The 16,453-nt window shown below is 38.3% G+C and overlaps 1 protein-coding gene across 2 annotated transcripts in view; it reads left to right on the top strand.

The window, feature by feature from the left end:
- The window catches only part of LOC105547652 (cytosolic beta-glucosidase), a 133,250-nt gene extending 129,109 nt beyond the window's left edge, over positions 1-4,141 (top strand). For both annotated transcript variants that reach the window (XM_011991305.1, XM_011991304.1), the window contains one exon: positions 3,281-4,141. In XM_011991305.1, the coding sequence (XP_011846695.1) occupies positions 3,281-3,483 (203 nt within the window). In that variant the 3' untranslated portion in view covers positions 3,484-4,141. The remainder of the gene's footprint in view (positions 1-3,280) is intronic.
- Positions 4,142-16,453: the final 12,312 nt, after the last annotated feature.

The raw sequence follows: 16,453 nt of genomic DNA, 5'->3' as shown, positions 1-16,453 counted from the left end.
TGCAATGGCATGATGTCGGCTCACTGCAACCTTTGCCTCCCAGGTAAAAGTGATTCTCCTGCCTCAGCCTCTCAAGTAGCTGGGACCCCAGGTGCCCACTACCACCCCCAGCTAATTTTTGTAATTTTGGTAGAGACAGGATTTCACCATGTTGGCCAGGCTGGTCTCAAACTCCTGACCTCAGGTGATCCAGCCACCTCAGCCTCCCAAAGTGCTGGGATTAAAGGCATGAATCACCGCACCTGGCCAGATCATTTTGATTCTTAGAGATATGCCATCCAGTACTAAACCTGGGTTCTTAAAAAATAAATTATGTAAAACTTTGATATTTTCCAGATTATAACTGACAGAGGGAGGAGGAGACACACATAGCAAATGTGGACAGGTAGGAGAAAAAGGAATATCTAGTAATGCTTTTATTCCTGCACAGCTTATGTACTTACTGCTATATTTCTTATTTCTCAACAATGTTTATTTAAGAAGAGCTAATATGTAAATTCGTACAACCAGTGTGGAGTACAGTGTAGAGGTTCCTCAGAAAACTAAGAATAGAGCCACCATCCAGCCATCCCACTGCTGGGTATGTACCCCAAAGAAAGGAAATCAGTGTACGTCCATGTTTGTTACAGCACTATTCACAATAGCCAAGATTTGGAAGCAACCTATGTGTTCAACAATCAATGAATGGATAAAGAAAATGTGATACATATACACAATGGAGTACTATTCGGCCATAAAAGGAGTGAGATACTGTTATTTGCAACAACACGGATGGAACTGGAGGACATTATGTTAAGTGAAATAAGCCAGGCGCTGAAAGACAAACTTCACATGTTCTCACTTATTTGTGGGAGCTAAAATTTAAAACTATTGAACTCATGGAGATAGAGAGTAGAATGATAGTTACCAGAGACTGGGAAGGGTAGTGGAGGGTTTGTAGGAGGGGGCAAAGTGGGAATGGTTAATGGATATAAAAAATAGAAAGAAAGAATAAAACCTAGTTGTTGATAGCACAACAGGGTGACTACAGTCAATAATAATATAATTGTACATTTAAAAATAATTAAAAGTATAATTGGATTGTTTGTAACACGAAGGATAATGCTTAAGGGGATGGATACATGAGACGCTTTGATATAGACATGCAATGTGTAATAACAACATCATGGTAAATCACATCAGTTACCGTGTGGTCGTGGTTGGTGTCACAGTGAGGACAGTCTTATGGTTGACATTGTGCCCTGTGCCATTTGCCATGATGTGGTTATTACACATTGCATGGCTATATCAAAATATCTCAGGTACCCCAAAAATATATACACCTACTATGCACTCACAAAAATTGAAAATTAAAAAAAAATTTAAAGGAGTCAATCCAGCTTGGCTTAATTCCTGCCTCAAGGCTATTTATAAAAAACTCTCTAAGCAAAGCAGATCTTACACCTCCATGCACAAATGTTGAGGGGGTTATATGTCAAACTGTTGGGGGTCTTTTGTCTACAGAATATCCATAGAAGAAAATTCCAAGAATGTTTGGAGACCAACACATGTGTAGTGGAATATAGATATAGTGCTTTTAAGAGATCTGAAAGACAAAATGGACACCAATGAAAAAATTAAAGGTTAGGTATTGCCCTGCTGAATATTTAACTAGAGGGGTCATTTTGGTTGAAAGCAATCTCTGAAACAATTAAAATATGATTTAGTATATGAATGTTTATTCTCACCCAGCTTATTTAGAAATATATCCACCTTATAAGGCAACTGGCCTTTTCATTTAATTTCTCTACTGAAAAATGGATATTTCGTGTTTTAGGAAGTGTATCCCATAGGTTGGGTTTATTTATTCTGGTTTTAAAAAAGAAAATGCGCAATGCAAGGACTCACAAGACCTCAGAGTTTTGCCAAGCTTGAAATGTTAAGAAAATGTAATCTAAATTCCCTGAATAAAGTGATGGAAACCAGTGTGAAACTATGTGGAGAAGAGTTGCATACGTTAAATCTACATTTTGAAGTCTTAACATGGAGTCTGTGGATGGGCTTCTGGGCATCCACAAATAAAATTACACCAAATATTTATGTGTGTATACACTTAGTGGAGAGATGCTCCATTGCTTTGGCTCTTAAAGGGCTTAAGCACCATTTTGAGTTTAGGTGTGGGGCAAAGGGGATGTGCTGTAGATGGAAAGTTTTGTCCCCCGCAACCCCCCAACAAATTCATATTGACATCTTAGCTCCCAGTATCCCAAAGGTGGGGCCTTTGGGTGGTGATTAAGTCATGTGGATGGAGCCCTCATAAATGGGATAAGTGCCCGTATAAGAAGAGATACGAGAGAACTCCCTGGCCCCTTCTGCCATATGAGGACACAGCAAGAAGACACTCATCTATGAACAGGATACAGTCCCACACAAGACACCAAATCTGTTGCCACCTTGATCTTGGATTTCCCAGCCTTCAGAACTGTGAGAAATACATTTTTTCTCTTTATAAGTCACCCAGTATATGGTGTGCTGTTATGGCCACCCTATCAGACTAAGAAAGGATGCCAGAGCACTTCTGTACTCCCTCAGTCTAGGATATAGTCATGGCTAAAGCTGCGTGCTGACCCTTGACTCTTTTCATTTTGGAGGCTCTCTCTCTTCAGAATTATAAGACAAGTCTCAGTTTGACCACTGGGACAGCAGGTAACCTCTGAGGCTTGCTCAGGCATGCTACTGTTATCTCTTCCAATTTTCTAGTGGACCCTCTGGAATACCTGGAGGCTGTACTTAGAAACGGAAAAGTGTCTTTATTGAGTACCCTTCTAGGTACCAGAGAGGACCTTGTGCGTGTGTCCTTGTGCCTGAAAAGTGGTAGGTACTGAAAAACTGTTCATTGAGTAAAGGAATGAATAAAGCAAATTTGAAATGAATGAATAGCCGAATAATTAGAATAATATATAACAATTTATTGAATTAAGGCCCTGCTTGATTCAAGCAGAAAACTGAAAAAGGGGATTTTTAAAATAGACAAATAAAAATTGGATGTATGTAAGGTATACAACATGATGCTTTGGTATATGTACAGCATTGTAGAATGGCTAAATCAAGGCAATTAGCATGCATTACCTTACATACTTATCTCTTTGTTTCGAAAAGGGGGATAGAGAACAGGTTTTGTCTTCTCCCACTGTGATCTCCTGCAAAGATGGAGAAAGAGATGCAGACTGCTCATGAGTGATTTTGTCTGTGTTCTCATAAGGCCTTCCCAGAAATGATGATTTTTTTTTTTAAATTTCAGCTATCCAACTTGATAAAGTCAATCTTCAAGTATATTGTGCGTGGTCTCTTCTGGATAACTTTGAGTGGAACCAGGGATACAGCAGCCGGTTTGGTCTCTTCCATGTTGATTTCGAAGACCCAGCTAGACCCCGAGTCCCTTACACATCGGCCAAGGAATATGCCAAGATCATCCGAAACAATGGCCTTGAAGCACATCTGTAGGCAAGATGGCTGAGAAATACAGGAGAGGCCTCTGCTTTTGAAAAGGAGATCTGCTTTGGTGATGATCTTTCAGGCAATCTCAACTTACTTCTGTAATCAACATCTAATATCAGTGGATCTGTGATTATAAAGTCTGAATATGTAATGCCTCATGAAGTGTTTAATAATGGCCTTTATTTGTATTCGGATCAATTAGGTTTTTAAAAAAAGTAGAAGAGAAAACCACTAACCTTGATTTTTATATTGCAAAATCAGATAGACCTGGAAACGTAAATTTAAATCCTTAGATATTTTTCTAGAAAAAAAATGCAAAGTTTATAAAGATAATATACCCATGATTTGCAACTGTAACAGGTGATCATTTATTATAAGAGTGCCTGTTTGTGAACTTAATCATTCCGGTTCCATAAGCTATTTTTGCTTAGGAGATCCACTGTCATGTGATCCATAATTTTTCTACATAAAAAATCAAAGTTAAAAGTTAGTCACATTATACAGTTATGCATTCATTTCAACAAAATAGTGAATTGATAATCTATTTGTTAATATATTCGGCATATATTTTGTGTGTTTGGACAAGTACATCTCCCTTTTGCCTAATGAACTTTTGAAAAGTAATAAAATAATAGAATAAATTAGACTTTCAATGGCAGAAAAAGTATTTGAGTGTTGATGTTCAGTAAAAAACAGATTCCTACTGCAGAGTGGTGCCAAATTAAAAGCCAAGTGATAAGCAGGGCATAATTTCCACTTTTGAATATTTCTTTAAAGTTTAGAACCTTAAGAACCTCGTGAAAAATAACATGAAGTGAATGACCGACCTCAGTGTAGGCAAAGGTGGGGTGGGGATTTATTACCCTGGTAATTGAAATGTCTGAGGTTGGTATGGGGTTGACTGGAGATGGACATTTTGCTGAACTTCCTAAGGTAGGGGTCAGGAGTAGAGTCAGGGCTCCTTCTGGACTCCATGTCTCCCCTCCAGCAAACCCTTCACATATGTGGAGCTTGACCTTTCACATCCATATTTCAGTAGAGTTTACTAAGCACCTAGTTACCTATTAGACTTGAAGCTAAGAGGTGTAACTATGATCATCCCCATTTTGCAGACTGAGAAACTGAGGCCATACTGTTGTGCATCTTTCTCAAGGCATTTGGGTTCTGATTAACTGGACTTGACACTTCCTTGGCATCAGCCCTATTCTCACATTGCGGCAAACTGTAGTTTGAGGTACCATGGAAGTCTTCCCTGCATTTTCTGAAGACAGGAACAAAGAAATAGAGGTGTGGAGTTGCCTTATGCAGGAGGAAGGGAAAATGGTTTTTTGCATTCAACCCCTGCTTTCCTGAGGAAACAGCACATGCTTTTGGCATTCTCATAAGGCTTTTGGCCCTGAGCAGATGCCCTGTCATTTTTCTTCCTTTTATAAACTGTGGTCAATTTCTGGATCATTCTCATGTTCATAATCAGGGAATTATTTACAGCAAAGAAACACACTCTCAGTAACTTTGGACAGAGTGAGAAAGAAATGGTTGTAGTAGTTCAATAAACATGGATGCACTGGGGAAAATTATATTAAGATTAAAATGGTATACACAGGAAATTCTATTACATCTTTGCCACTGGTTTGTTATTTTTATTGTTCAATGAGACATTATCTCACAATTTGTGTTCATTTAAGAAGCACATTTCCAAATCTTATTTCATTCCTCTCCTATCCAGCCTGTCTTTTTCATTTTTACCATGTATCTTATTTACAATTTATGTGCCCTTTTATTTTATCTTGCAAGACAACTGAGTTTTCCTTTTAATTAGGATGTTGCTTTGAATATTACTTATCCTACAGGGCATATTTACAAGTTTTACAACAATACAAATGAGCACTGTAGTTTCGTTACCAAAACCAAAAAATTAATATTCACACTATAAATAAGACGATCTGTCATGTTTGGTCTACCAGGTGAAATAAAGATTCTAGCTGCTGGCGCCCAAGCTAACTCACAGTGCTGTGGCCTTCTGTAGTTCTTTGCTGGGTTTTAAAGGCCAGCTCTTTATCCTAGAGATGGGTCATACAAAGGGTGCTTCCTTAATTGGTCCTGTAAATTAGTATAGCCACAAGGTTAAGATGAAGGAAAAAAAAAAATAACTCACCATCTAAAAACCTAACAGCCCCTGCAGTATTTCAATTAATGTTATTTTTAATTACTTGTATTAGCATTTGAGAACAAGATTGATTGGCTTTTGCCTGTTAAGGAAACAGAACGAAAATTCTTTAAATAGAAAAACAAGAGTTGTTAATTATACTTAAAAATCCATAGATACTGTACTTAGATGTCTTGAAGGTCATCTGAGACTTGTAAAGCACATGTTTTATGTCTGTTTTATCTAAGGAGAAACCTAGATATCACAATGATGAATTGGATCTATTTGTATTTCCTTCTCTATTATTTCCCTCTTTTCTTTTTTAGAAGAGCATGAACACATGTTATTTACATTCTAGGAATCACTTTTAAGAAATTTTTTTGACAGTTTTTATTTTAGGGCAAGTCATTTCTGAATTTCTAAAAACATATGTAAAATAACAGTAGCCCAGTTTCATTTTAGATGTGTAGGGTTTTAGTTTTGTAACTCCTGGTTATATCAGGAATTATACTAGGAACACCAGGAGGAATTGTCCACCTAAGCCCTTTATCGAATGAGAAGGTAGAAGTTCTCATTAAGAAACCCACAAACTCAGAAGCTGGCAACCTTGGTATTTGGCAGTGGGATGCCAGTCAGGTTTTCGTGTTCTGGGAATTTGTGTTTGGCCTGTAGCTTTTAATTATTTTTATGAACTAGGGAATAATGAATACATTTGTTATATATTGAAAAAACCCTCCAACACTCGCTGACCGAAAAGTAGATTTATATGATAATTCTTAAACACCAATTCTATTACTCAATGCTAGGCAGAATGAAAATGGAATACTGAGCCTTATTACTGAGAGAGCAGAGTATAATCAAAGCTGGTAGAATTAATACTGTTTAATTATTAGCAATACGCCTCACCCAGAGAACACATATTCATCACTAATCAGAATATTTTAGGCTCTTGTCCTAGGAGGGACATGGTAGAGAGTACAAAGCATGCTGAGCCCTAAAGAATGAAATTAGGAAAAATGTGACATAGAGACATTTGACGATGGTCTTTCATAATATGGGTGATGGTGATGTGAAGGGAGAATAAACCTTATTAACTGTGGCAGTAGGTAAGATGGGGAGGTGGGGGGGTTGAAGTGTCAAGGTAGGGCCGGCCACAGGGAAGAACAACCCCCAACTGTGTGAGTTACTGAGTGTGTCTTGAAGAGAGTAGTAGACAAGGCCTGTGATCCCAGGCTTTCCCAGTGTCCGAATGTGATACCTGAGCAACGACCAACCTAGATGACCTTGCCGGAGTGGTTGTTTGTATCTGGTATCAGACAAATGTAATGTCATCATTAAGAGTGCGGGCTCCTGAGTCAACTCACCTGGATTCAAATCCGGGCTATGATGTTTATAATTCAAGTGACATTAAGTAACTTACTCAAGTTTCCCATGCTTCAGTTTCCCTATCTGTAAAATGGAGATAAACTTCCTTATAAGACTGTTGTGAGAGTTAGTGAAGCTGAGAGATATAACATGTTTATATTCTGAAGCATGGTAAGGGCACAGTGAGTGTCGAGCTATTATTTTAAACTCTCAAACTTGTCCACACTGAGCCCCCAGCAATTCATCAATTGTAGTTTGGCTTTTCCTGTTCTGGGACAATCTTCCCGCAGAAGTATCTGTTCGTGAGTTTCTGTCCTGTTAAGTTGGGATTCATGTTTTGCCTGTCTGTGTCTCTAATTTTGGTGTCAGTGGTTTTTCCTATGACCTTAATTCTCTGATGACTCTAAAAAGAGATGTTAATTTTCTGTTTGGCTTTTTTGCTTGTGTTAGGATGGGAGTGACAAGTTCTGAGCTCCTTAAATGATGAGAGTGACAACTTCCAAGCTCCTTAAGTGCTGGACTGGACACCCGGAGATGACACTACATATATCATTAGAGTTGACGGTGTCCAGCTGCTTAATCAGTACATATTGATTAAACTAAACTGTGCAATACTTTATAGAGATGCAATACAGCAGACAAGACAGTTCTCCAAAGAAGTTCATGAACTGGTTGGGGAACTAGGATAGAGACTAAAATGACAGCAAACAATGCTGGGTGAATTTTCAGAGAATCATAGTTGTACAGCTATGTTTCACATAACAACGTTCAGGTCAATGACAAACCACATACACAATGATGGTACCAAAAAATTATAATAGAGCTGAAAAATCCCTATCACCTTGTGACATCGTAGCCCTCATGAAATCTTAGCACAATGCATTGTGCTAAGATGTTTTTGTGGTGATGCTGGTGTAAACAAACCTACTGTGGTACCAGTTGCATAAAAGTCTAGGATATATGAGTGTGTGTGATACATAGTATTTGATAACGATCATAAGAGATTGATACTGTTTTATGTGTTTACTCTACTTGTAACCATTCTTTTAAAGTGTTCTCATTCTACTAATGAAAAAAAGTTAACTGTAAAATAACCTCAGGCGGATTCTTCAGGAAGTCTTCCAGAAGAAGGCACTGTTATCGTAGGAGAAGACAGCTCCATGCCTGTTATGGCCCCTGAAAACCTTCCAGTGGGACAAGGTGTGGAGGTGGAGGACTGACATTGATGATCCTGACCCTGTGTAGACCTAGGACAAGGAGTGTGTTTATATCATAGTTTTCAACAAAAAAATTGAAAAGTAAAATAAAATAAATAAAAATAGGAAAAAGCTTATAGAAAAAGGATATAAAAATATTTTTGCACATCTGTAAAATGTGTGTTTTAAGCTATGGTGTTACCAAGGAGTCAAAAATTAAGGAAATTAAACGTTTATAAAGTAAAAAGGTTATTTTAAGCTAAGATTAATTTATCATCGAAGAAAGAAAATTTCTTTTTATAAATTTAGTATAACCAAAGTATACAGCGTTTGTAAAGTCTTCGTGTACAGTAATGTCCTATCACATTCACTCACTACTCACTCACTGGCTCACCCAGAGCAACTTCTAGTCTCGAAAGCTCTATTTGTGGTAAGTGCCGTATCATTTTTAACCTTTTAAAAAACCTTTTATACTGTATTTTCCCCTTGTCTTTTCAGTGCTTGGATATGTTAGGTGCACAAAACCTGGTCTTGTGCTACAATTGCCTGCAGTGTTCAATACAGTCACATGCTATACAGGTTTGTAGTCTAGGAGCAATTGGCTCTCCCATATAGCCTAGGTATGTAGTAGGCTACACCACCTAGATCTGCGTAAGTGCACTCTACGATGTTTGCACAATGATGACATTGCCTAACAATGCTTTTCTCCAAATATATCCCTGTCATTAAGGGATGCATGTCTGTCTATAAGCAGAGGAGCATGAGGTGGGTGGGGATGGCTTTCATGGACGAGGGAAAATAATACAATTAAAAAGTAACCTGAGTGATAATACAAATAATATAGGTAAAAATATGGAAGTAGAAAGCATAAAGCCTGTGGGCTGTTGGCGGCAGTGCTCAGGCCAGTTCACCTCAGGGAAGAGAGCAGGCAGGCTGGGACTTGAAAGTGGAGAGTCTCTAATGTTCTCCAAAGACCCTTCCGTTTTCTCTCAGAGTAAGGTTGAAGGTTTCTGAGCAGGGTGGTGATGATTTACAGGTAACACATTGAGGAATAGTAAAGGAAATGGGATATAGAAACCAGATTGAAAGCTTCTTATGGTAGAGTATAGTTGATGTGTTAAGAGCCCTATGTGGGGTGGGAAGTACATATACATGGAAAGTTAATTTCTAATTGTAATTAATGTATCTAAAGTACATGGGAACTGAAATGCAAGATGGGTTTTTGGATTAGATCCTGGAACAGAAGAAAGAACATTAGTGGAAAAACTGGGAAATCCAAATAAAGCCTGCAGTTTGATTAATACTGCTTTATCAGTGTTAACTCATTAGTTTTGATAAATATACGCCAATTACCATTAGGAAATGCTTGGTGCAGAATATATAGAAGTCTGTGTACTCTCTTGAAACTCTTCTGTAAATACAAAATTATTTCAAAATGAAAAATTAAAAATGTATATGAAAGAGTTAATAATATATTCATGCAATACATTAGATATAGGGCACATATTGCAACCTCTCTCTCTATATATATATCTATATACACACACACATATGTGTATATGTATATACACACACATATATGTGTATATATATATATACACACACAAAAAAAAGAGAACAGATGGAAAGAAATAATCACTATGAATATCTAAATTTTTTTCCAGGTTGTGGTGTTATAGCTAATTTTTTTCTCTTCTTTATAATTTATTCCCATGTTTTTCATACTTAGCTTCTTTTCCTTTTATTATTGCAAAAATACATTTAAAGGTAAAGACAAAATTCAGCAGTCAAGATAATTTATTGAATATTTGGACAATGGAAAAGGGTAGGTCAGCAATGGCTCCGAATACGAACAATGGTTCAATTGATAGACTTTGGCCAATATATGCAATACTCCATCTAGGTGCACAGTAAGACAACAGATATTTTTAAAATGGTAATAATTTTTAAATGGATATGTAATAATTGTAATTTTTTAGTACATGTGATATTTTGATACCCATATACAATGTGCAATGACCAAATTCAGGCCACTGGGGTATCCTTTACCTCAAACATTAATCTTTTCTTTGTAACATATTTTTAAAGTAAAACTTGTTAAAGTTTTGAGATACTTAAAAATTAACTGCTTCCTCTAGTCTAGTCTATAATCACTAATTTATATCTCTGTCACCCATAATTTTTTTTTTCACCAACATCTCCCCAACCCCTTTCTACTCCCACCCCTAGTCCCTGGTAACCACCATTTTACTCTCTACTTCTAGGAGACCCACTTGTCTAGATTTAACATATAAGTGAGGTAACTCAGTATTTGTGTTTCTGTGCCTGACATATTTCACCTAACATAATACTTTCCGGGCTCATTTGTGTTGTTCCAAATGACAGAATTTTGTTCTTGTTAAAGGCTGAATAGTATTCTATTGTGTGGATTTGTATTGTATTTATATTAGTTTATATGTAGTCCATCCACATATATGTATCCATATGTATGTATGTGTCTGTGTCTCCCACACTTTCTTTATCTGTTCATCTGTTGATAGACACTTAGGTTGATTCCATGTCTTGACTATTGTGGATAATGCTGTAAGGAACATGGGAGTGCATGTTTTCTTTTGAGCTTCTGATTTCATTTCCTTTGGATATATGTCCAGTAGTGAGATTGCTGGATCATATAGCAGTTATATTTTAAATTTTTTTGTTGTATTTTGAGTTCTGGGGTACATGTGCAGAATGTGCAGGTTTGTTACATAGGTATACATATGCCATGGTGGTTTGCTGCACCAATCAATCCATCATCTACATTAGGTATTTCTCCTAATGCTATCCGTCCCCTAGCCCCCCACCCACTGACAGGCCCAGGTGTGTGATGTTCCTCTCCCTGTGTCCATGTGTTCTCATTGTTCAACTCCCACTTATGAGTGAGAACATGTGGTGTTTGGTTTTCTGTTCTTGTGTTAGTTTGCTTAGAATGATGGTTTGTAGCATCACCCATGTTCCTGCAAAGGACATGAACTCATTCCTTTTTATGGCTGCGTAGTATTCCATGGTGTATATGTGCCATGTTTTCTTCATCCAGTCTGTCATTGATGGGCATTTATTTGGATTGGTTCTAAGTCTTTGCTATTGTGAATAGTGCTGCAATAAACATACATGTGCATGTGTCTTTATAGTAGAATGATTTATAATTCGTTGGGTATATACCCAGTAATGAGATTGCTGAGTCAAATGGTATTTCTAGTTTCGGATCCTTGAGGAATCACCACACTATCTTCCACAATGGCTGAACTAATTTACACTTTCACAAACAGTGTAAAAGCGTTCCTATTTCTCCACATCTTCTCTAGCCTCTGCTGTTTCCTGACTTTTTAATGATCGCCATTCCAACTGGCATGAGATGGTATCTCACTGTGGTTTTGATTTGCATTTCTCTGATGACTAGTGATGATGAGCTTTTTTTCATATGTTTGTTATTTTTCAGAAATCCCCATGCCGTTTTCCAGAATAGCTATACTAACTTACCTTCCCAATAATGGTGTGCAAGGATTTCCTTCCCTTCATATCCTCGCCAGCACTTATGTTTTGTCTTTTTGATAATAACCACTCTCACAGGTGTAGTATGATACACACATAACGTTTTCAATGTTTTGGTGGTTGTGAGCTACTTTGTCCTTTCAAATGGTGAACAACTTGAAGTCATATTTGCATTATATTTCCAGTATCTATCACAATATTTGGCATATCTAAGTAATTTATAAATGCATATTAAGTCACTGATGGAATAGATATTAAGTAGTCAAGTTCTTATTTGCAATGAAAACTTAAGATGTGGATTGACTCACTTAATCCTCACAAAAACTTTATAACATACATTTTATGATTATTTTCCTGATTTTATAGATGAGTAAGTTGAGGCAGAGTAGAGATCAGTAACTTGTGTAAACGATGGAGCTGGAAAGTGGTGAAGCCATTATTGAGACCCATACACTCTGACTGTAGACCTTAATATGCTGCCTTCTATTCTTTCCCCACAAGGTTGTAGCAGAACCAGGCCTGGCACCAGGGCTTGACTCCTGGTTATTTTCAATGGGCTGCCCTGACACAGCCACACCACAACCTTTCATCGTAAGATGGTCTATGTCTCTAAAACTTCAGCCAATTTTCCATACCTCACAGCTAGTCATTTCGCAGAGTAGTGGAGGTATAGTTTCTTTTTTTTTAAGATTATGATTGTCCATGTCAAAAATTATTTTCTTTGCTTCTACATTCACCCAGGCCATTTTGGTTTTGAATACTGACTTCTAATAGGCTTGTTACTCTTCCCAGCAATGACATTGACCAAATTAAAATTATTCCCACGATTAAAGTTTTGCACATCCAGTCACCAGTTGAACAGATGTGATGGTTAAGCATGAGAATAGTGTCACATAACCCAGTGTGTGATTGTAGCTCCACATTTTATGGAACGTGTGACATCAAGCAACTTACTCATATCTTTGCTTTTTATTTTAACCATTTGTAAAGTGAAAATTAAGGAAAAATACTTTATAAAACTTCAGTGAGAATTAAATGAGATGATATACGTAAACTAACTTAGAATGTTGTCTACTAAGTTCTCATTATAATGCCTATTGAGTGGTAGCTATTATTATTTCCCATTAATTTTATTGTAAAGACTCTAATATTATGGAAACAATTACAGACAACCAGCTCTTGCTACATGCACACCTTACTTTCTTATTCATTGCATCTATACAAGAGCAATTGATTCCAGTGAAGGGCATTCACTGGTGGCTCCTTGAAAGTATCTTATTCTTCTTGCAGTGTGAGCTTATTCTTCCCTGGGCTAGAGTTTCTCAGTTTCGCTGCTACTTTTCCAGATCCATTATGCCCAGAAGATGGAAGGTTGCCTTTCAGAAGAGTGGCCACCTCCCAAAGCTACTGCCTATAGAGTGATGATTTAAGAGCTGTCCTGAGTGAAGTATAATTCTGTAGTGGGCTCCATGTACCTTTTGTGGGTTCGAGTTCCATGTTGTGCAAAAGTGAAAACAGTTTATTTAGCATTTGTATAGCAATGAAGATGACTGGAGAAATCACACTGTGTTCTTCCTTTTCCTGCAAATGTCTTTCTCTCTTTTTACCTCCCTATAACTGCAATACACAGTTCTTGTTACTTAAATAAACTGAGATATGGTCTGGCTCTATGTCCCTACCCAAATCTAATCTTTAATTGTAATCCCCATGTGTTGGGAGAGGGACCTTGTAGGAGGTGATTAGATAATCGGGGCAGTACCCCATATTATTCTCTTGATAGTGAGTGAGTTTTTCACGAGATCTGATGGTTTTACAAGGGGCTTTTTTCCCCTTTTCTTTGCACTTCTCTCTCCTGCTGCCACGTGAAGAAGGACGTGTTTGCTTCCCCTTCCACTATGATTGTAAGTTTCCTGAGGCCTCCAAGCCGTGTTTAACTGTGAGTCAATTAAACCTCTTTCCTTTATAAATGACCTAGTCTTTGGTATTTCTTCATAGCAGCGTGGATAATGGACTAATACAGACCACGAATGGATTTATGTGCAAAAGGGAACTGGCGAAAAATTTGGCTGAGAATGAACATTTTTTCCCCTCTGTGTTTCAATTTTTTTTAACAATAGAATGCATCCCTGAAAACCTTCCAAATTCTCTACCTTCTGATCATACTGTCTATTATAATTCTGCCTGATGGCAAACTTCTCCTCATTGACTCTGAATTACATTTAATCCTGTTAGGATCACTTCTTATTGAAAGGCATGTGTTGTGATGGCATTGACGGGAATCCAGAAGCTGTGATGCCCAGGCAGAGGAAAATAAACTCTTGGAGCTTTCTAATGCTTGTCATTTTCATGCTGGGTCCAGCTGTGTAGCCTCTTGAAGGATGTAGAGGATTGGGATGCTCAGTACAGATAATAGTGGGCTCCCAGGTAGTGTGGAGAGCTCTCCACCACAAGAAAATAATCTTTTGAGCCCAGTGGACTAAGAACCAAAGGCCATTTTCAGCTTAGACAGTATAATTCTATTAGTGAAAAGCCCTTGCAGAAGGAAATTGCCTGTGTTAAAATCTGTGCACAAATTAAAATAACAGGGCTAAGGGGGAAAATATCTCTATAAAAGGCCTTATGACTCCACTGGATAATAATATCCTTGTCACGTTAGGATCTGGGGACCTAAAGATATAAGATTTTTTTCATTGTCATTGTTGTTGTTTTCACAGCATACGAGCCTTCTTTTCTCCACTTCAGCCTGTGGAATAAATTTATTCTTGGCTGCTTATTTTATGAATTTGGATGCTATGTCAAAGCATTGTGTTGTTTCTTATCAAGAAAGTAGAAAATAAGGTCTGCATCATTGTCATTTATTGGCACCTTATTAGACTGATATCATCTAAAAGCTCCATTTCGGCTCAATGTATCAAATGTGTAAGTTCCCTGTAATTTGTGTGGGATTTGGCAGGCACAAGTTAATATAACTGTTTTGATATAGCATGTAAAAAGTATTTAAATACATATCTCAGTTTAGAATAGATTCATTAGACAGGGCTGAATAGGGAAAAGAAGCTGTCAGCGCAACTGATGTTCATTTTCTAGAGTGACAGAATACAGAAGTTCCAAGGACTGTAACTGTTGGATAGCTAATGCCACATATCACAGCCCTATCCACAAAGCAGGCCCTACTCATTCACTGGATGGCCGTTGCAAGTTTGAGACTTAGGCTACATTTTCCTAATTCCATGAAAAAGGCAACATGAGCAATGGGATGTCATGTATTTGAAAATTATGCCATGTAAGTAAATAAAGACACAGTTTATAATTCCACAAAAGGATAATGGCAACATTTATTCCAGAATTAAGCAATAATGAAACAGATGATTCTTTGAGGCCTAGCAATGAACCAGGGAGTTTAAGACCAACACATCTCTCTCCCAACCTATAGCAAAATTAAGATAGTAACCAACTGGTTTATTTTCTTCTGCCTTTCCTCGCTCCCTCCTTCTTTCCCTTTATCTCTCCTCTCTTTTTCTTCTCTCCCCCTTTCTGCTCCATTACTTTATCTTTTTTCCTCATTCTATTTCTCTCCATCCGCTCACTCACCCACTCATTTATTCTTTAATCAGACATTTATTTAAGAATCCATCTTGATTCAGGCATTGTGCTGGCACTGAGAATACGTTGCGACTAAGACTGAAATAGTTTTGGTCCTCATGAAACTTCCAATTTATGTGAAAACATTGCTGGATTGTCCATTAGGAAGACCAAGCCTGTGCTTACAGTAATAGCAAAAAAGGAGCCATCCTTCTCTCATCTGTTAAAAATTAAGTTTGAAGATGTGAGCAAGAGGGTCCACTAGAAGCTCCTAGTAGTGCTCTCCCTGCTCCCCTTCCCTCACTGCCAGAAAAACAAACAACAAACAAAAAACTACATTTTGACCAAAATAACCGAAGGAGAGCATCAGAGAACAGCAAGGAGGCAACAGAAATCCTGTAGACCACAGAAACCCAGGATGGCTGCACGGAGAAGAGGAGGACGCACCATGCCTCTCCCACTTCATTCCCCTAATTAAGGTCAGCTCAGAACCAGGAGGAACTTCTCCCTGTGGAGGGAATGTAAAAAAGAGGACCCCAGCAGCCCCTATTGCCACTGTGGACACCTGCAGTCTTTGCTACTGGAGAATCCTACAGTCCTCAGAGACTTGGAGCCCACCTGAGAGAGCCGTCTTGAGTCAACATGGTGAGCTACCCCCAGAGAAGGAGCTGAGCCTGTGCCTCACATGCTTGTGGCCCGTGTTGTTGCTGCTCTGTACCATCTCGCAACAGAAGCTGCTGATATGGTGTGTCCTGCCTGAGGATGAGTACGCATTGCATCCCTCCATCCACCCCTGAGATGCAGTCACTGTCTCACTACACCCACCCAAACACATCATTTCCAAGGAGAGCTACTGCTATACCCTATGCCCTGGAGCTGCTTCATTTTCCCATCACAGTCACTAGTGCACCCTCCTACTAGGGTCGAGCTGAAGTGGTGCCCTGCTTACAGGGATCCAGAGCCTCAAACTACTGGAACAGCGAGGCCCCTGGTGCCAAAGCCAAAGTAACACCCTGTTCCCCCACCCTTTCAGGGCTCTGATATTCTGGCACCCTGAAGCAGTTGCACCTCTTTAACACTACAGCTTACATGATGCCCCACACCCAGGGATCCAGAGGCTCTGCTGACCCGTGTAGCTGCACATTGTGTGGTCAAA

The sequence above is a fragment of the Mandrillus leucophaeus genome, unplaced genomic scaffold (assembly GCF_000951045.1).
Source record: "Mandrillus leucophaeus isolate KB7577 unplaced genomic scaffold, Mleu.le_1.0 Scaffold393, whole genome shotgun sequence".
Classification (NCBI taxonomy): Eukaryota; Metazoa; Chordata; class Mammalia; order Primates; family Cercopithecidae; genus Mandrillus; species Mandrillus leucophaeus.
Note: the sequence above shows the minus strand (reverse complement) of the source record. Positions and strands in the feature narration are given on the sequence as shown.